General features: G+C 52.7%; 1 protein-coding gene across 9 annotated transcripts in view; it reads right to left on the bottom strand.

Moving 5' to 3' along the window:
- Positions 1–1,356: 1,356 nt before the first annotated feature.
- SETD5 (SET domain containing 5) overlaps positions 1,357–20,292 on the bottom strand; it is a 69,676-nt gene continuing 50,740 nt past the window's right edge. For all 9 annotated transcript variants that reach the window (XM_012732147.1, XM_012732144.1, XM_004692392.2 and 6 more), the window contains 7 exons: positions 18,131–18,260; positions 10,948–11,195; positions 6,281–6,751; positions 4,103–4,401; positions 3,188–3,321; positions 2,647–2,735; positions 1,357–2,325 (listed from right to left, as the gene is read on the bottom strand). In XM_012732147.1, the coding sequence (XP_012587601.1) occupies positions 1,717–2,325; positions 2,647–2,735; positions 3,188–3,321; positions 4,103–4,401; positions 6,281–6,751; positions 10,948–11,195; positions 18,131–18,260 (1,980 nt within the window). In that variant the 3' untranslated portion in view covers positions 1,357–1,716. The remainder of the gene's footprint in view (positions 2,326–2,646; positions 2,736–3,187; positions 3,322–4,102; positions 4,402–6,280; positions 6,752–10,947; positions 11,196–18,130; positions 18,261–20,292) is intronic.

The following is a 20,292-nucleotide window of genomic DNA, read 5'->3' on the forward strand; positions in this document are numbered from 1 at the left end:
CACAGAGTGGCTGGGGTCTCTGCACGTGCCAGGCAGGGTGAGGGCCGCCTGCCTGCTGGCCTCTCCCCCCGGCTGAAAGTCGAGGGGAGACTGCAAACCCCAGCTCAATGGAGAGACATTTACACACGTTTTATATAATATACAAAGAACCAGCATCCCAGGCGACATGACCTCCACTCCCAACGCTCTCCCAGACGGACGGGCTGGCGGGGAGACACCGCGTGAGAACACTCTGCTGAGTCTCGGCAGCTACAAAAATCTCCCCTCATTTGAGCAAACACCTGATTTCAATTTTGAAAAAGTGAAATTTGTAACAGTCACACACAAAGAGAGAAGACTGTGCATATGACAGCTGTGGGGCGGGGCAGAAAGGAGGGTGAGGAGGCCGGGGCAGGAGGGAGAAAACAAAGCGGAGGCGGAAGGGGGACTCACAGTATTATCTTGTCCAAAAGAAGGGGGGGGGGGGCAACTGCGGCCCCAGGGTGACGCCTGTCGGGGATGTGCTACCCTGCACGGCGTAACTGAACACGAGACCAGATAAATAAAAACACGCCGGATATTACAGTAAACAGGTGAAAGAAAGAAGCTGGCAACCGCATGGGATTTAAAGATTGTGTACCCCCTGGCTGGCCCAGGGCCCCTCCAGGGGTGCACAGCAGGCACAATGCACTGATGGGGGAGCCAGTCTGCCCTCGTCTCTCGTCCAGAAAGGCGTGAGGTGTGTGGGGCTGTTCCTCTACCCGGGCCTGCCTCCAGTCAGCACCCCCAAAGAAATGTGGGACATGCCCACACACAATCACAGTCCTGTCGGCCACTCCACACACCTCCTTCCACGCCTACCCTGCAGTCACGAGTGTGGGCTCCCCGCCGAGGGGTCCACTCGTGGGATCGTCAACTCCTGATTAACTGGGAGTCGAAAAAATAAAATCCAAAGATCTCCCAGGCCACCTGGGATCCTCCCTAGCCAAACTTATTGCCCAAAGCGGTGAGTAGCGATGCAACTGGCCCATCTCAAGGACCGCCCTTCTTTCCTTTGCCTGTGTCCTTCCGGGGTGCCGAGCCGGGCGAGCAGCAGGGGGAGGGGCGGTAGGCGCCCAGGGCGCGACCGGCCGGCCGCCCAGGAGCGTCCCTCCCGACCCCCGCTTGCCCTCCGCTGCCTGCTTCTCGGGGGAGACCTGAGCCCCGGCCGGGCGTGCGCTCACGGACACTCGGGGCACACCTGGCAGCCGCCCGGCGCGCCGATACCTACCTCTCCTCTGAAGCGCACAGTCCCTGACACTGCTCAGGCGGCTCGGGGCTTTGAGATGGGCTCTTTGCACTGTTTGCCTTTGAAAAGAAAACTTTAAAAAAAAATTTATTTAAAAAGATGTCCTCACGGCACAAGTGACTACAGGCTACAGGCAAGGATGGGAGACGGAGGCTTCAACACAACTCATTGCACTTAGGACCGTTACTAACCGAAACACCATTTGCTTGTCAACAATGTACCCTAACAGCAGGGAGAAACCTCTTTATAGTCTCTGCTTCAGGCAAGATTTACATCTTTCTCCAAGGCCAGAGCCAGTCACGACCACAAGTCTTGTTTCTTGTCGACCAGACCCCATCCTCTGGCACCCTGCCCCCTTCCCCAGCGAGATGCCCGGCCGAGGTTCCAGAGGCAGCTGGACGGAAGCAGCTATGGGCCCACTCAGTCCTGTTGGCCCAAATCCAGAAGCCCTAGGAAAGTCCTGTCTGAGTCTTGACTCCGGACCCCTGCAGAGGCTGGAGTCGGTACTGGTGCGCGCCCCCACTCCCGCGGTGCGGGCAGTGCTGTGAAGTGGACACTGCGGACACCCTGGAGGCCTGGCAGGCAGCCGCCTGCCCAGTGCTGGGCAGACTCATAGTCCGTAAGTCCGACGGCAACGACGCCCGAGAGTTCTGAGGAAAGGAGGCGGAGCTCAGAGCTCCTGTGCTGGACTGAGAAACCGAGTCTGAGGTCGGTGAGTCTGAGGGGCCCTGCGGGGTGGGGCTAGCAGCAGTGGAAGGGCAGCTCCTCCGCGGAAGGCTGCTGCCGGCGCTGCTTCCCGAGTGTGGCTGGCTGCTGTAATACCCTGGGGTCCCCGTAAATGGGGCCAACGAGTCCGTGGACACAGGGTGGGCAGGGCTGGAATAGGACGCAGAAGAGAGGGAGGATTCTGAAGGGCCGTGGGCGGGGGGGTTCCCAGGCCTCAGTGCAGCAGTCCGGTAACTGTATCCTGGAGACTGGGCGGGAGGGCCTCTGAAGGGGGAGGAGCTCTGCTGGAGGAGGCCCTGCGACTCTGTCCTCGGACTATCACACTGCAGGAGCTACAAAGAGTGGGAGGAAGAATGTAAGGAGACGGCGAGCTCCGGCAGGCCACGGCGGCGTGCGAGCACTCAACGACCACTGCTCCTCCTCCTCCTCCTCACGTGTTTGCTCTCCCGAGGAGCCCGAGACAGCGGCTGGCTGTCCCTGGCCACTGTAACTCCTGGTGTGACTTATTACCTGGAGGCGAGCAGATGATGGCTTTTCCCCAAGGCTGAGGAAACTATATACAAAGACGGTCTCTCGACTGCCAGGATGGCCGAGGGCACAGCACACGCGGCGCCCGGAGGGCCCTGCCTGAGCCCAGCACCTTCTCGCCTCACCTGGTAGCTGTATCTGGAAGGGCTGTAAACGGCTGCTCCTTTCGTGAGTGCGGAGCTCAGGGTCTCTGGGCCTTCTCCATCCGCAGGGTCTGGAAGGAAATAGAAGGACCAACTTGGCTTCTGAGGATCAGTGAGAAATGGTCATTGCTCATTCAAACCACCAATGCCGTCACCAACCCAAGCTGCTCTCGTGGTGACAAGTCAGGTCGAGCGCAGCATGCCAGAAGGGCAAATGGATGGCTAATTGTGGGCTATGTTTTAAGCGCCTGATCTGATTCCTGTCTCCTCCTTTGTCTTCATCCTTCATCAAGGTGGATCTCCAGGCCTCTGGAGAGGTGGGTTACAGAAAGGTATCCCTTGGGAAAAGAGCAGACAGAGAGCAAGCAATCGCCAGATCGCAAGGATGCTGAGCCCCGGGGAGCACCAGCACGACCAGCGAGGGCCTCAGCACGGGGCCCAACCGCGGAGGAAGCCGCCTCGCCCCCTGGGCATCCGGGCGCTGCACCCCGACCCTGGCTGGCAGCATGGGGCCACGGCTCACCCGAATCTTTCTCCGCGACGTTACTCTCCCACGTGGGGGAAGGCTCTCCCTTTTGGGCCACTCTCACACTGCTTCGGAGGGCCTTCGGGATGCTCCCTCCTTCTCGGAGCCGTTCTACCGACGTGGGCACCATCCTGTGAAGGCAACAGGCGTGAGTTCACCCCACGAGGCCTGGGACCCCTGAGCCTGGACAGATGAAGCTGTGGGAAGGTTCCCGTTGCGATCTCTTAAAATGACCTCAAGCTTCAAGTTCTTCAGGCCCAATTCCAAACAAGGTATTTGATCCCCTCAAACTATGATCGGTGTACATGAAAAGCCACTTTTAAAGAAGAAATCAAGGAAAAAAATATGTAAAGATGTCATCTTTTCCCACAGCCCCATCATGAAAGGCTGACACCCCTCTTCTGCGAAGGCAAGCGCCTGGCACGTGGAGGGTGTTAGCCAGGGCTTCGCATGCCAACGCTCCTGCTCGTGCGAGCCGAGCTGCTCCTCTCCCAGACACCCTCTCCTCAGCGGGAGCCCCAGCCGCAGTGCCGGCTACCACTGCCCTTGCTCTGGCCAGTCACCCCTGCGTCAGTCAGCAGGTGGCTCTGGGCCTGCTGGCTGTGAGGACCAGAGGGTGGCTGCCAGTCAGCGGGCCGGGCCGGGCCGGGCCCGACTTACCTTTCCCTCGGGATGAGGAAGAGGACACACATGCCCGGCAGAGGACAGCCCGGGCTCCGCCCCCGCAGGCCCTGGCCTGCTCTGCGCCTGCATGGGGCAGTCATGGCCGGCACGGCCCCCGGGAGGCCCGGGCGGGTGTGTGGGCTGGCTTTCTCCAGCAAGTCTCGCACACATCTGAGGTGACACTGGGAAGGACCCTGGAATCTACCGCCTTCCTGAACAGAGTCCTCACAGCAGCGAATGGACACTTACCACCTACTGCTGATACTTTCTTGAGGTCTGCAGTGAGATGAAGTGCCTCTGGAATCCGATGGGCTTACCGCCTCCAAATGGGACAGAGAGGAATGAGATGGGGAGAATTTTTTGTGAGGGGAAGATGGGGTTCGGGCTGAGGATCCCTGCACGCCATGGGCACCGGAGTCAGAGAGCGAGTGGCCGCCGCCCTGCCCGGCGCCTGCAGACTTGCTTCTGCTTTGGGCAGAGTCGCCGCCCCCACCAGCAGAGTTCTCCTTGGCCTCCTGTTTCCGTTTCCGGTACTCCAGCAGGGACACCTGTCGGGGGGAAGCAAGAAATAGTTCTCTGCAAGCAGACCTGTGGGGTCCCTCACTGCGAGGATCGAAGGGGGCCAGGGCCCGCTGCGTGCTGACTGGCCACGCACAGCGCACTGCAGGGAGGGGAGCTGCGCCTCGGAAGGGCACTCACAGTGGCCCACACCCGCCCTCCTGCCCTCAGAGAAGGCGGGTGCTGGGTGCGGTGGCCCACGGAGCTGCCTCAGCGGCAGGGCAGCCCGGTGAGGCTGCAGCTTCAAGAGCCTGCCAGGTGGCTGACGGTGTTCCCGCGGCCAGGGGACCCCCAGTTATTTGCTGAGAGAGAGAAAACCTAAAGGCAGGGCTGGGGCTGTAGGGCTCACTCTGGGGCATCTTCCACCGGCAGCCGGGGCTCCGTCTGTCTCGGCCCCCTCCACTTGGGAAGCGGTGTGAGAGGAACCCGAACAGTGACCCGCTCAGTCACACTCTAAATCCAGCACCCACTGTTCACCCACCGGCCCTCGCACTTCGCTTCTGGGCTTTCTTGACCCAGTGGCCGGATATGCGGGGCCACAGCAGCTGCTCCCCCCCTGCTCCCCCGACTAGACAAGAGTTCTGTCGGGGCAGAGGGAAAGTTGCTGTGGCCACAGCGGTCCCCTATAGTACCATGAAGTAACAAGTCAGGTCTGCCATCTCTCCGCACACAGCACACACGACGCCCAGGCAATCCAGGGTGGCTCCCTGCTGAGCAGCGGGAGCCAGAGGCGCCTGGCGCTGCGCAGTCTCCTGGCAGGTCACTGCCAGGGTCACCGTCCTGCCCTTCCACCTTCCAGTAAGCGGGGCCCTCGCTTGTGTGCCAACATGCAATCCGTAACAAAAACACTCAAGGTGAGACGCTGGTGCGTGTCTTTCCGAGAAGGAGCCTTCGAAGGAGTCAGCAGCCACACACGCCTCTGGAGCCTTTTCGTCAGGCAAACCTGGATGCGAGCGGCCCGGCTACGGGCGCGGGGCCCAGCCAGACACGGACGGCTGCCTGCGCTCGGCCAAAAACCACCGACTCGAAGCAGCACAGTTTTGGCTCTGAAAGCTTCAGTACAAGCAATACTCACAAGGGGACGCCCAGTCTGTACCCAGCTCTCGGGCCTGGCCCTGCCCAGCACATCACGGGGCACTCACTGTACCCGCTTGCACCCTGCCACCCACCCAGGGGAGGGCCACGTCGTGACCAGCTCCACTCTCTCCCGTCCTCACCCTCTGCTGCTGACTGCTCACCGGGAGAGCTCGGCCGCTGACCTGCCGCCTCTCAAACCGTCTCAGAGCGCCCTGTGTGCTCTCTACCCCCCACCAGGCCCCTGCGCAGGTTTCCCTGTCTGGCTGCGCTCACCACACCCAAACAGTTGCCTGGAGCACCAGCACCGCCACTGCTGTGCTCAGTCTCACAGCATGGAGCGGCCTGCTAAGCGGGGTCTCCCGTGCTGCAGGGCAGACGGAGGCCGATACGGCCATCGTGCCAGGGCTACCGGGTGACGTGTATCGACTCGCCGAGGTTTCCTCCACTGCAGAACGGGGAAGGACCCGTTGTACACACTGCGTTATGTGCCGGCTTCTCCACACAGGCAGAGCTTAGCAGTGCCGAGGATGAGGGAAGTGCTAACCAGCATTGCCCGGGCCACTGCCCTGCCCTGTGAACTGGCGGGCCACGGCGTGGGGCATGCGCGGCGGGCACCGAAACGTACTGGACACGGACAACACCCTCACGCTGTATGCTCAGAGTCGGTCTCTCGCTGGGCGCGACGCAGACCTGTCTCACCGTCTGTTTGCCACCTAGCGAGAAAACCCTGTAATCATTTGTCAGACTGTTCGCTTAATATTCTCCAGAGGGCCTGTGATGCGAAAGGCTTACCTTTTTCCTCTGTGGGGGGTTCTGGGGGGCAGATGGGACTCCTTCACAAGCCCTTTCGCCGCCAGGTGACATGGATCCACGAGCAAGGTCTTTCATGAAACCGTGTTCATATCTGCTGGGAAACCCTTCTGCGGGGGAGCAGTAGCCCCCATCCAGATGCAAAGGCTTCCTGTCGCCCCCGAGAGGAGAACCCCTGTACAGCCCGTCCGCGCGAGGCATGGCGTTCAGCGGCGAGTAGGCGTACATCAAGTGGAACTCTGTCCGAAAGGCCTGGTCCGAGCTTCTCACAAGGCTCTGATGTCCGTCTCCACTCCTGCCTGGAAAGCCAGTCTCAGAGGTGGGCACCGCGCAGGCGTGAGGAGCCAGGTCAGAAGAGCCCGAGCCAATCAGGGAAGGCCGGTCAGCACAGCTGTTAGTGTTGGCGTCAAGGTAGCCGGCTTTCGCCAAGTCCAGATCCTTCCGATGACAAAGCTGAAAGAATAGAAATCAACGGAGACATGGGGTAGGGGAGACAGAGAAGTCCAAGGGGGCGGGGGAGGGAGGGAGAGGGGCACAGTGAACAAGGAAAGAGAAAAGGGGCAGAAGCAGAAGAGAGAACACATCGACCCCGACAGCCCCACCCGCAACGGCTAGGCAGGCCGTGACCACAGTGCTGCGGCCGCTCCGGGTGAGAGGAACTGGGAAAGCAGAGTCAGGTATCAGCCAAGCGGGACGGCTCTGCCTGCTTCGCGGCTCATCAGGACTCCGAGTCGCCGCGCACGCATCCCGGACTGGCCTAACGAGGGGTTTACCTGAGCCCGAGGCGGCTCCAGAGGTGAGACTGATGTCTTACGATAATCAGTTTATGGTGCTAATTAAGAAATTAACTCTGATGGGGTAGGGTGGGAGGAGGGTAAGCGGCGAAAGAAACAAACTGGGGGAAAGCCAGGACTCAAGGGCTGGTTCAGTGAAGGAGAAAGGCAGTAACGACACCAACCAATCCGTCTTCACGCACCTTCATGACCAGGGAGGTGCATTTGTCAGACAACGGCTCGCTACTCAGTTCTCTCCCTCACGTATGTCCACACACCACAAAGACCACAAGTGCCCCTGCTGCAGACCACAGACCCTCAGAAGTGTGTCAGAAACAACCCCACCTGTCACGTGGCCGTCATTCTACCGACACCAAGATCTGCTGCCACCAGGCCCAACACAGCAACTCTAAGAGCAGTGGGGCCAGACGCCCCTTCGCCTCCAGACGCTGCCTGAGAAGCCGAGGGGGAACACCGGAGGGCCCCACATATGGCCTCCAGCAGGTCCACACTTCTCCGTCTGCAAAACCCGACTGAGTGAGCATGTGGTCAGCTGTCAAGAGTTCAGCACTGGTTGTTTACTGACGCAGGGGTATGGGGCGAACAGTTCAGATGATTATAAAAGGCTCAAACTCTTTTTCTCAAGAGGGAAAAGGCTTCATTAGAGAGTCCTAGAGTTGACATTAGCACATTTGTCTAAATACTGTAATAGTCAAGAAACTCCAGCATTAAGTTGAATTTAACATTCCATGGCTTTAGGGTTTCGGCGTCAACGGCTCAAGGACCCCGGGGCGCAGCAGCCCTCCCACCGCACGGCCCAGGGCTGGGTGCGGCCCCCTGCTCGCCAGGGGGGCTACCGGCGGAGCGCAGTTAGCTGGGCTGGATCTCTCCTGAGAGACGCTGCTCAAATCAACCAAATTCATTCAGTTAAAAAGTTGTCTGATTAACCCGGGAGCAAGGCGCAAACCACGGCCCAACTCCTCCCCTGGAGGCTGACCTTTAACACAAGAAATTAAGCATCAAAAGTCAGTTCCTATCCATTTTACTCCACATCAGACAGGCCTGCACTGGAAGACTTTCTTTAGCGAGGCATCTACCATACCTCTGGCCACTTTAAACTTGACTTCTATCCTTTAAGAGAAGGCCTCCGCCACCCCCCCCAAAGCCATCATAGCAACCCCCCCCAGCGACTCCATTTTCCTCCATCTAGGCTGAGCGCTCCGAGTCACTGCAGTCACACGGGGGAAGATCCACTCAGCGCACTGCCACCAGTGGGCCACCCTCCAGCCCTCACCCACTCACTCGGCCCCCAGCCCTCCCCACACACTCGGGAGCGTTCTCATGCACACTCACTCTCAGCTTCCAAGTGTGATTGAGATGGTGTGATAACTACCTCGGGTGACAGGGACTCGGGCCTATTCGCAGGGGAACTCTCAGGGGAGGATATGTTCTAGAGGAGGGAAAAGCATCTTGTTATTCATCTACTCCAAGTCAAGAAGCAAAACAAAACAAACAAAAAATAAAGTAAAAGCAAGCATAGATGGTTAGCCACAACTTTTGGGTGGGGGGGGGGCGGCGCAAGGGAAGGGTAGGGATGCACAGGGGAAATGTTTTAATTGCAGAATTCATCTCAAGGGACAGACTGACTTGTTAAAATGCTTCCCGGTGTCTTTGACAGCATTTAAGGGAAACTGGCTATAATGTCTCATGCTCTCCAAGTAACACTTTTTAAGCAGGTATGGCAAAGGTTAGTGAGACCTGACACAACCTACAGTGTGGACTCTCTTGCCTTGGCTCCACACCTATGCCCAAGCCCGCCTCCACCACCCAGGGAAAACTGCTCGTCACTGGGGTGCTGCTGCGGCTGGTGATGCCCAGCTCCTCTGAAGCAGTCAAGAGGCTGGGTCTGAGGGGCTCTGGCTCGTCAGCGAGGTGGTTCTGGGCATCATCTGACTGGCACTAGACCAGCCCCACCTCCACAGTTCTCTCATGTCAAAACCCACTGGACTTTGGGGGCCAGGACACGCTTAGAGACCGCTGTCCAGACAGGGCTGCCCTCAGGCTCCACCGGCAGCGGCACTGCCTGTGGACAAATGGTGCTGAGTGAGAAGAAACGAAGGGTAAAAGGGCAGAGGACGACGGTGGCGGCCGGACAAAGGCTCGGGGTGCAGGGGTAAGGCAAGCACAGTCCTGAGGAGACGCTGACCGCTGGTTCCGGGGCGCAGGCAGGGCTGCGTGGAGAGGGGCTCAGCGGGCCTGTCCTCCCGCGCCGCCCGTCTCACGGTGCTGCTCGTCCCCTCAGTGTCTCCCTGCTGCACCGGAGAGCGCGCTCACGCCTAGCCTGGGAGGGTTTTCATTTTTCCTTTTCAAAATCTTCCTAATGAAGTCGACCTTCATTCATGACACCTTTTGCTGTCTGTGTCAGTCTTGGGTGCAGAAAGGCTCCTTGTCCCTAACCTGAGACCAGGGCACAGTGTGGCTGGCAGGTGGTGAGCGCCGTCACCAGCGCAGGGCTCCACAGCCTTAGTTAAGTCGTGAGCGTCAAACAGTCGAGACGTGACTGGACGTTCTGACGGGCGTGGCTGCGCCGGGCAGTCTTTCCTCCCTCTCCTGGTCTTCTAACCTAGACTATTCGTCACTAACAGTGTGTCTGACTTAAAAAAAAAAAAGACACTCCCCTGCATTGTGCAGGATGTTTCATAGGTATCAGAAGTGCTGCAAGGAACAGGAAACGCACTGAGAGCTGAACTGAACTCAGTGCTCTGGAAGGTTATTTACCTTCCAATCCCCACAACTTCGTGTTTACTTATAAAGATTTTACCCTCAAACTGCAGCTGTTAATTGAAAGCCAACTGCAATTCGACCAAGTAAAATTAGTAAGGCCCAACGCAGCTGGTGGACCGTCTGGCCTAGAGAGAACACCTGTCCTGTGGTGACCAGCACTCCCTGCCCTGAACTCAGTTACTACGGTCTAGGGCCTGGACAGACCCTCGCTGCCTTGTTCGAGTCCAGGTACTTGCAACCCCCCACGCTCTCACAGAAGCTGCACAGGCAGGCGGTGCTGGCTCGGTCGCCCCTCAATCAAGGACACGCCTGGAGAAGGGCAAGCGTGGTGTGTGCTTAATGGCCAGAAAACAGTTTTCCTTAAAGGAGGAGAAGATGGTGTTTAATTACCAACCAAGCAACATGCAACAGATGAGTCTTTAATTCAATATAATAATAGACCCTACTGTCACCCAGACTTGAGTGCTAATAGGAATTAGAATTACTTTTTGAAATGGCTGAGATAAACACGTCTAACTTATTCCAGAGAGTAAATGTCATTAAACTGGTTCTCATAAATGCAGTTTGCTAGCCTCATTCCACAATGTAACAGAAGGGGAAATAACTGGAGCAGTTTTAAAAACCACCCTCATTTGCCCCAGGAACTACACTCCAATGCTTTCTAAATTCCCAGTCAGAGGACACAACAAGAATACAAAAAACAACAGGGGCCGAGACACAGAGACACAACCGATCAGGATGCACGAACACTCAGGTCGGGCTGCCAACTTTTCAACCACAGTGCACAGTACAGGTGAAGATAGGAGACCTAGCACCCTCGCTGCCTGCGGTCAGGCGTCTGCGGCCTGCGGGCACAGGCAAAGGCGTGTCGTCCGGGCATGCTGGCCCTGCTGGGTGCTTGGGAAGGACGGGGCCAGCCACCATGAGAAGCTACCAGGTCCTACAAGGTCACATGGCTCGTAAGGTCCCCATTCTCTGGCTGAGACGGAGGCACCACAGTAAACACACATTTGGAACGTTACTGTATTTGAAACAAGGAGGTGAAAACAATGCTCTCATCTCCAGCACTCCCCAAAACCAAGCCCAAATCACCTCAAACTGCAGAGGAGTATTGCAGCGACTAGCAGTAGTAAGCGACGTGACTGGGGAGAACATGAGGCTGTATCCATTCCGACACTCCTCTTCTCCTGGGTGAGACGGGCCGGGTGTGAGCAGCTGGGGGCTCTTGGCGTCTGGATTTGGAGGGGGTGGTGTGACCGGAGAAAGAGGCCGCAGTAGCTTGGTGACATTCTGCTCCATCAGGTAGCGAGACTTCCATTTCTTTAATGGGCTCAGCAAGTCTGAAACACAAAGCCTGGGTGAGCGGCTGAAAGTACAGCGTGGAGGGAGGCGCTGCATAAATTCACTAGCCGTGGGCCCTCCCTGGGGGCGCAGCGGGTTAAGGCACTGCACTGAGCCGCTAAAGCCACTTCCGCATCAGTTCGATCCCCGCCTGCCCCGGAGGTGACCCCAGGGCGCGGCAGACCTCTCCTGGCCCGCCCGCTGCTCCCCTCAGCAGTGTACTTCGTCCATCTGCCTGCTCCACTCCCCACTCTGTCTCTGGGGAAGCCTCTCGCCGCCCCTGAGCCTCTGGCCTGTACTCCTGTTCTGTATGCACAAATAAACAAATCTTAAAAAAAAAAAAAAAAAAAAATTCACTAGTCTCCAGCCCGCAGAGGCTTCTGACCTCTTCGCCTCAGCCCATCATCACCGCCTGAGTCAAACCAGAAGCCCGAGACGCTCCGCTGCCACACTTACGACGGCCCCGCGATGCCCCCAAAGGACCATCACAGCCCATTTCTTCAGTGGCCAAATACACTTTTTCTACACTGTGTTTCTTTCTGAAAACCTCAAATCTGTGTCACTCTGTCAAAGCCACCCGCGTGAAACGACTGGCGGCCTTCCAGAGGCCGACACGGCGCCTCCTTTTCTCATGCGGCTCGGCGGCTGGCTCCACAGGCCCCGCGGCAGCCGGCAGGAGCGGCCTGAGCACGGGCTCTGGTGGTTTGTTCTCCAGTGCCGGACTGTGGCATGAGGTCAGCAAAAACGACCCAGCACCATTTAAAGAACCAAGCTGGGCCTCTTCACCTCACTGGAGCAATTCTGATTTCCACGCTTCTTAGGTTCATCTAACGAGCAGTTTGTACTCTATATTAGTGGCCACTCAGAGCAAAGGGGACTTCCAGCCAAGACACTACCTGCGTACGGAAAACCACCACATTAAGTGTGAGGGGAGAAATCTCACCTCACAGTCTACCTTAGGGGGCTTACAGTAAACCTGATAAAAAGAAGGCAAAAAACATTTAACCCAGGTCTAAGAACGTCAGCAGAGATGGTCACACGGCCATGGTTAGTGAAACAAGGCCACTTTTCTGGCACCTCTGGACCGGTGACTGTGGCACCCTCTTCGTGCGAGTCACCAGAGTTCATTCAAACAACTCTACCAATCCAGCTCTAGTGTTGTGTTTTATCATCCCCATTTTAAAGATGAGGACTTTAGGCAGAGATAAAGACCAGGTAATCTACACTCTCAACCACAGGTTAAATTATATCTCCTCCCGTGCTGAGCAGAGTGACCTTTACCCCAGGTCCCGGAAGAAGCGTTTAATGGACAGTAACTGAAAACGAAGCTGGCACTGTCTAAGACGAGTTTGGACACAGGGAAATACTTAAAGCTAAGGGAGTTGCTCATATAAAGGGTAGTGAGGAGGCCATACAAGGATGGTAGATATTGAAATGGAAAGGGAAGATAAATACAAAAAATACTGGAGATGCTTATTTTGCTTTCTGATAAACTGAACTATAAAAATTTCCCAGATTGGAAGCACAACTGCATTTCTCTGTGTTCCAGATAGTAAATTTTCTTATTTTTCTGTTCTCCTTTGAACAGTGCCTCGGTAGAAAAGGTGAAGACGTCATCTGTGGCTTGTACTCAGAGAACTCATAGACTCACGGGCTCTGAGCAGCGAATCCTAAGAGCAGCGAGCGGCGGGCAGCCAGGCAGCGGTCTCCGCTGGGGCCCAGTCAGGGAGGAGCTGCATCTCTGCTGCCTCGGAACAGGCCATTCATTTAAGATGAGACTGACTGAGTCCACAGGACCTCGCTTTCAACAAAACAGACCTGAAGGGTAATTCGAGTTTCATCTTGCTTCCTCCTTTTAGACATGCAAAGCTTTCAAACTGCATGCGGTCAAATCTAACCATTTTTAAGATTACTATTTTTAGCCTTTACTCAAACAGTTCCCAGGATTCTATAAACCAATGCCCACGCACCTAACTAAACACACTGAGCTCAAAGACCCGAGTTTGCCCACACCTGCCAAGATGGCCTAAGCCGCTCGTCTACGCCACTCTGCACCACGACCTCCTACTTTCATTCCGAAACACACAGGAGCGGCCTCTCCATACCATGGACAGAGCGTGAACACGCATGTGACAGCGTATAGATTCGCAACCTCCAAATGCAACCACTAAACATTTCCAGTTTTTTGGGGAATGTGTCTGCGACCAATCATCTTGCGTGTCACATTTCTGCACTGGGGCGAATGCTGGGCCTGTGATTAACCGGAAGGCTCTTTTCACGGGCTCACTAGCTCCTACCTTGTTTTTCCTGTGTACTGTCAGTAAAAATGTTGACTATGTCAAAGTGTTACAATTCTGTTTTCCTAGTTTGTCATCTGACTTAGATCTAATTTGAAGACTTTCAGAACATTCTGGTTGTACAATGTTCTATATTTTAGTCAAACGTACCCATCATTTCCTTCATTTTGTTTTTCTGACCTCATGAATGTTTATGCCATCCCAAGACTGTAAGAATAGCCCATTTTCCATATTTAATTTTTTAATTGACATTTTAACAACTACAAACGATCCTTTTCCTATGCCAAACAACTAGCACCCTCTTCCAAAGTCTTTAGTAATTACAGAATTATAATTCCTCTGCGATGTGCAATGAAGCTTGTGTCTCTAGACTCCAGCTCACGCTGCGCTGGGAACATGTGTCCAACCGAGAGCTGGACGACCCGCGCTGAGCGAAGCCGCGGGCAGCTCTGGCTAGTCCACTCCCGCCCAGAGCACCAGCGCTGTGGAGAGCGTGGGGACATGACCATGCTGGCACCAACAGCACTCTGCACCTTTACAGGGTCGTGCTGCATTCTAAGTGGCGTGGGGAGCGGCAGAGCACGCCACCTGCGTGCGCTTCCACCTGGAACCAGCTCTCGCCACACGCCGCTCCTTTCCGATCAGAGTCTTTGGTCACTACTGTAAACAAACGTAGGCCTTCACGTGGCCACGGTGTCCCGTAAGGCAATACCGCCTGGTGTTTTTCAGCTCTCTGCCCTGCTACCTCCATGACCTTTTCAAAGACTTCTCTTGGCCTTTCTAGGTAGGTAAGTTACCTGTATACAATGACACAGCCCGTCTCACTAGAAACACTTTCATCTCAAACATTTTCTTTCTGTGTTCACTTTGGTTAACAATCATAAACTTTTAACAACGGTACCAGAATAGTCTAATAACCAACGGTAAGGTTTCATCTAGCCAATTTCCACCAGGAAGCGTAACTCTCAACTGTCAGGCAGCGAGGGCAGCCCCTGTGCTGTCACTCCCAGTCTCTGCACAGCACGTGCAGGGCAGCAGCAGCGTGGGCCACCCCCACTCCTGTGCCCGCCAGTCCCAACTACTGAGCGACCGTACATATCCAGGAGGTATTTTCTTTGGTCACAATATACTATTCTTTCAATATTCTTGTAGAATCAAGATTCAAGCTGTTGATATCTAACTCAAAAGCTGTACTATGTGTGTTATTTACAGAGAGGGGTTCAAGGTCATTTGATTAAATGGAGAAAAAAATTTTTAGTGATACTATATAATATTTCACCAAGAATATGTGTACATAGCAGATAAACTACAAATTCTACCATTCCTTATTGGTTTAAAATTGAGTGTTAATTTAATCTTGTATATTCTATGAATACTGTTAACAACTCTATGAATAATACTTTGAATATTTAAATTTTGGCCCACACTTTCTGTATGAGGAAGAACAATTCACAAGTTAAGAAATATGAGTATTAAAAAAAAAAAAGATTTATTTAATTTGTGCATACAGAACTGGGGTACAGGCTGGAGGTGCAGGGGATGAGAGGATTCACCAGAGACAGAGCGGGGAGCAGAAGAGGCCGACTGATGAAGCACACTGCTGAGGGGAGCAGCGGGCAGGTCAGGAGAGGTCTGCTGCACCCTGGGGGTCACCTCCGGGCTGGGGTTCGAACTCGTGCTTAAGTGGTTTTAGCTTCTTAGTGCTGTGCTTTATTTAACCCGCTGCGCCCCCAGGGAGGGCCCAGAAATAGGAGCATTTTTAATCCAGATGATAAGCAACACTAGACCACCAGCGGGCACTGCAGTCATTTCCACTGGTGACCTTTCTCCTAGTGTCTCTGCTACCTCGGAGACATCAGACACAGAAACACCGTTAGGTTAAAAAAATGTCTTTTTGAATGTGCCAAGAGAATTTGCTTTTTTGAGAACCTAAGTATTTTCAATCTCCCAACTAAGTGAAAATTCCATGCCAGTTCATGGCATCTTTCATTTATATTGGGCACGTAGCTTGGAAATTGTTCTGGACAGTCACCGATGTGCCCACTCCCACCAGCACTGCATGATTCAAGCGTGTGCTTCCAGCTTCTTAGTAAGAGCTAGTTTTATACCTCTGGGGAAAGTACATCTTTACCTTTTGAACTCTTGTAAATCATTCTTTTAGGAATTTAATCAAATTCCTAAAACATACTGGTTTGGTGGGAACTCTGGGACAAGGAGCGAGGGGAGAGAGAGGTTCTATTTATTCATTCCGTTCAACACAGTATTCTGTCCTCACATCCTCAAGACTAACACTCTGAGTAGGGGCTTGCTGCACTGAGGCTATTCCTAAGCAGTCTCTTAGCGTAAGTTTAAGAATGAAAATTTTCTTCCCTTATTTTTCACTATGTAAATGATACTAATTTTTACTTATGCACCTTCTATCCAGGTTTTTTAGTTAATTGTTACCGCCTCTGGAGATATAATCATATTACATGATTTGACAACACTCCCCTACCAGAACAGTAATGCATTCCTACAGAACTTCAGTTTTAGAAACTTGGAATCTTTAATGTATCCTCGTATTTAATTTCTACAACTATTCCATAAGTGGTCTATAAAAAAGCATTCAGTGCAGAAGAATGGCATTAATAACTGCTATCAGAGGCCTGACAATCTGGGCAGGCCCCACGTACTTTATACACGTAATTTAATCTACACAAGCAATACATAGCAGCTGAGGCTCTTCTCATTTTACAGTGAAGGCTCAGAGGTGGTTCAGAAACCTGCCCAGCATCACAGACTCGGTGAAGTTAGGACACCACACAGCTGTCTCTTGTATCCTGTCATGCTGCTCCTCCTTTACAAGACAATTCATCGAAGGGCTCTCCCTGGTGGCACAAGGGGGTTAAGGAGGTGGACTATGAAGCCCCTGCAGCACAAACTTGATCCTTGGCCAGGGAGTGACCCACAGGGCGCAGCAGCTTCTCCTGACCCACCTGCTGTTCCCCTCAGCAGTGGACTTCAGTCCCTCCACCTGTTCTGCTCCCTCCTCTATCTCTGGTGAATCCTCTCACCCTTTCCTCCCCACCCCCGACCCCTGGCCTGCACCCCAGCTTCTGTATGCATAAATAATAAATCTTTAAAAACAAAATAATCCATCAGGATTTACACTAACTTGTAGCAACAAACCAAGCCACTTATGCAACTGCTGCCAGGTTTCTTCCTGTTCCAGCTGCTCCTTAAGGGCAAGGTGTGGACTCTGAAGGCTTCGCACTGCTGGAGAGAGCAGCGGTGGCCGCAGCAGAGGAGAGCGGAGGCTCCCCAAATGGGTGGTGACTACCAGCCCTAATTCCACCCCAACTGGGGCACGTCGTAACAAAGGCACTTTTCCAGCGCCTCGCAGGTCAGGACACGAACTGCCGAACCACCTTCCTTTCTTGCTTTCAAATATACACCCGTAACACACAAGCATAAGCGCACACATGTGTGACTGTGTGACAGAAGGTCCCAGTTAGGCCACGCTCTCAGGTGATGACCCATCCACTGGAAATTTGGTGTCAGATTTCTTTGTATTAAATTGGCTTGAGTAATCTCCCTCATCAAGCACATGGACCAGTTTATCTGCCAGATGTTCTACACTGCGATTTTCTTATCTTGGGGTTACACATGGGAATCTTGTCTAAGAGTTCAAATCAGGTAGGAATAAATGGAGCCAGTAACTTGAAAGAAAAGATTTTTAGTAGCCTCTTCCCTAATACATTGTTACACAGAATCGTGAGCAGATATTACTAATCTAAATCTATCTTATTCAAGTTCACCTTTCACTCAGCAAGTGAAAGAACAGACAAGTGAAGTGGTTTTTACGAAAACCTGATTATTGCCATATCCGCTGTAACCTCCAAGTCTTTCAGCATGTGATTTCTGTTGGTATTTTGTTTTGATTGCATAAGATTTTGGGTTTATGGAAAACAGGACTTTTACAAGTAAGCTGATAATGGTAGGAGAAACTTGGGGAAAGAGACTGTCCCCACAACAAATTAAGCTGGTGCCACAATCCAAGCACCACTGTTTTCCACTGCAATTCAGTTAATATCCTCACGAAAGTCACTGTGAAAACCAATGTTCTACACGATGTTTTTGAACCTCCAGTTTAAAATTCCTCAGGACTTTAGACTGGAGTCAAAGTCCTGTCTCGTAAAATGTCTACATGAATGTGCAAGCTAGTCCTCCTGAAAACAACCAATTCATAATGATTTCTGTTTTACACCAGCATCCCAGCCCCCCATCCACCAAGCCCGCCCAAGCCAAGCACTGTAATCTGATTCCTTCCTGAACACTCCCAGCCCAAGTCTTCCTTATTTTCCTCATACACACATGAATACAGAGTTCCTAAACTTACTGCTTAAAATGTATCTAACCTTTTCATAACCATTTCTGCTGTTATCTGTACACTGTCTAGTTCGTTCTTTGTCGTCCTTGGAAAACTGATCCCTGACTTGAGAGCTCTCTCTTCCTCTGTAAAGACAGATGTAAAGTAACTATTTAGAGAACAAAGCTATTTCGTTTTGTATCAGACTTTTAAAGTACTTATACTGAAATTCTGTACGTGGACCTGGAATAATCATCGCTCACATGTTCAGGAGGTGTGTGATACATACCTGCATTGTCTTTGCAGATACTAGAAGAGCTACTATTCTCGTTACTTTGGTATAGTTGCTGAGTTCTAGTCTCTTGGGGTACAGAAGATGTTTGAGTCATACCTTCTTCCAAGGCTTGCTTTATCCAGCGCTATAATGTGAAAAGAACCAGGGAATTAGCAAGCATCATTCAAAACTACTTAGTACACTCTTTCAAACGCTATCAGTCTGGTCCTGACACACCAACTGGCGAGAGACGCAGTCCAACACGCTCATTCAGTCCCACAGACAGGCAACTTTTCTCTTGCGCTTCAGCATATTAGATGAGCGAGGCCATCAATTCCTTCTACTGAGCGAAACTGTGACAGTCAGCATCACAGACAATGGGATCCCATCAAAACACCTAAATCAACAAGTACCAATAACTCCTTCCGTCACATACTGCTCAGATGAGGTAGACGAGTAGAAGGAAGACATCTCAGTATTCGAAAGACTAGTCACACAGGACAGGACAACTGCGTGAAACAAGGCATGGCTGGAAGATAAAGGACGACTGCTTAAGGGCTGTCTGCCCTGCGCTGGCGGCATTTGGAGAGGCAATAGAAAAGACTGGCAGGCCGACGACAGAGACTCCTCATGTGTCACCACAGGCACCCAAGCCCTCCTACAGTTCATGTGCAGGGCTGACCTGTGCACTCTCTCCTCCGATCACATGGTGTTGCCACAGCACGAGGGGGAGCACGAGCCCCGAGAAAGCATGAGCCCCGAGAATGACTGACCTTCCCTAGAACTCAGAGAGCGCTTCAGTCAGTCACACTTTACTTTTTCCCACAGGAAATACAGGAAGTTAAAATGGTGAGAAATACAGTCAGAAGTAGATCCTACAGACTAGGTAGGATAACAGTAAGATTTTGCATTCAGTGGAAAACAGAACACTTCTCACCTACTAGGGAGTTCTCTCAAGGGAAACTGCTGTAGGTTGCTCACTACGCTGTGACTCCTGCCTTAAGGTAACACAGATCAAATTTTAACTTTGAACTCAAAACATCAATTTGAGTTAGACCCTCCCCCAAATAGGATGAGCAGAGGTGATTATAAGTCCCCAGCTTTAGAGAGCAAGTATTCTAGGTAAATATTTTCTTCTCTGAAGAGAGCAATTCTAATAGGTTTACCCTCTTAGAATACCTGAAACCATTTTGTTGGGAAGACCTATTTCTTGGGAAGGAAGATTTCACCAAAAAAATCATGGTGTGACAATGGTCACTCTGAGTCACACCAACATTTGGGTTATGACCAGGTCTCTCTCTCAGAGGACTGATGTAAAGATGTCTGTCAGCACCAGACTCCTGATGACTTAAAAGAAAGCTTGGAGGTCAGGTCACCTTGTCCAAAGAGGACAAAATGAGTGAGAAATCCTTCCTCATGGACACCTGTAAGGTAAGATTTCTCTTCAGATGTGTTGACAGGATTCACTGGGGGGTGGGGGTGGGGTGGGGTGTCATCACTTCTTCCCTTCACGAGAAGTTAATTTCTTATATTCCCAGTGCCAAGTAGGTGCACCCACAAAATAATTTATATTCTGGATGTGATGATTACAGAAAAAGGGGAAAAAAAAAACCAAAAAACTAGGGCACGGACATCCTAAGGACTCAGGTTAGCTATAAGGTGATGTGCAGCACACACGACCTAACCAGCCTTCCTGGGGGCACTGGGATGTTGCCACAGTGCTTCAGGGCTCATGGAAAGGGAACATGAGCATCTGTTTGTATCTAACAAGTTCCAATCATCCTCTGGGATAATGACTTTTCGATTCCACCCTTCTCCCTGCCTCCCAGTTCTATCTACAGAAGAACTAACACAAGTCTACATTCTATCAAGGATCTCTCTCCCATTTGGGATACTATATTAAAAACATTTTTAAGCAAAATCTGAGAAAGGAAAGAGAAGTTTTGCAAAGTGTCCTCTTTTTACTACCCAGAAACAGCAAGAAGTAACTGAGTTTTGGAGTCCAGAGACTCCATGCCGGTAGGGCCGGCTACACCCACCGCAGGGGGCTCTCAAGAAGGCCAGGCGAGATACTGTGTTAGGAAGGCCGGGGACACAGTGGTAGGAGAAAGTGTTTACTGAGAACTTGTTCAAATGAGGTGCAGTGCTGTGCGTAGGACACAGGTGGACAGCCACCA

This window comes from Condylura cristata, unplaced genomic scaffold, assembly GCF_000260355.1.
Source record: "Condylura cristata isolate star-nosed mole 26May11 unplaced genomic scaffold, ConCri1.0 scaffold00033, whole genome shotgun sequence".
Taxonomy (NCBI): Eukaryota; Metazoa; Chordata; class Mammalia; order Eulipotyphla; family Talpidae; genus Condylura; species Condylura cristata.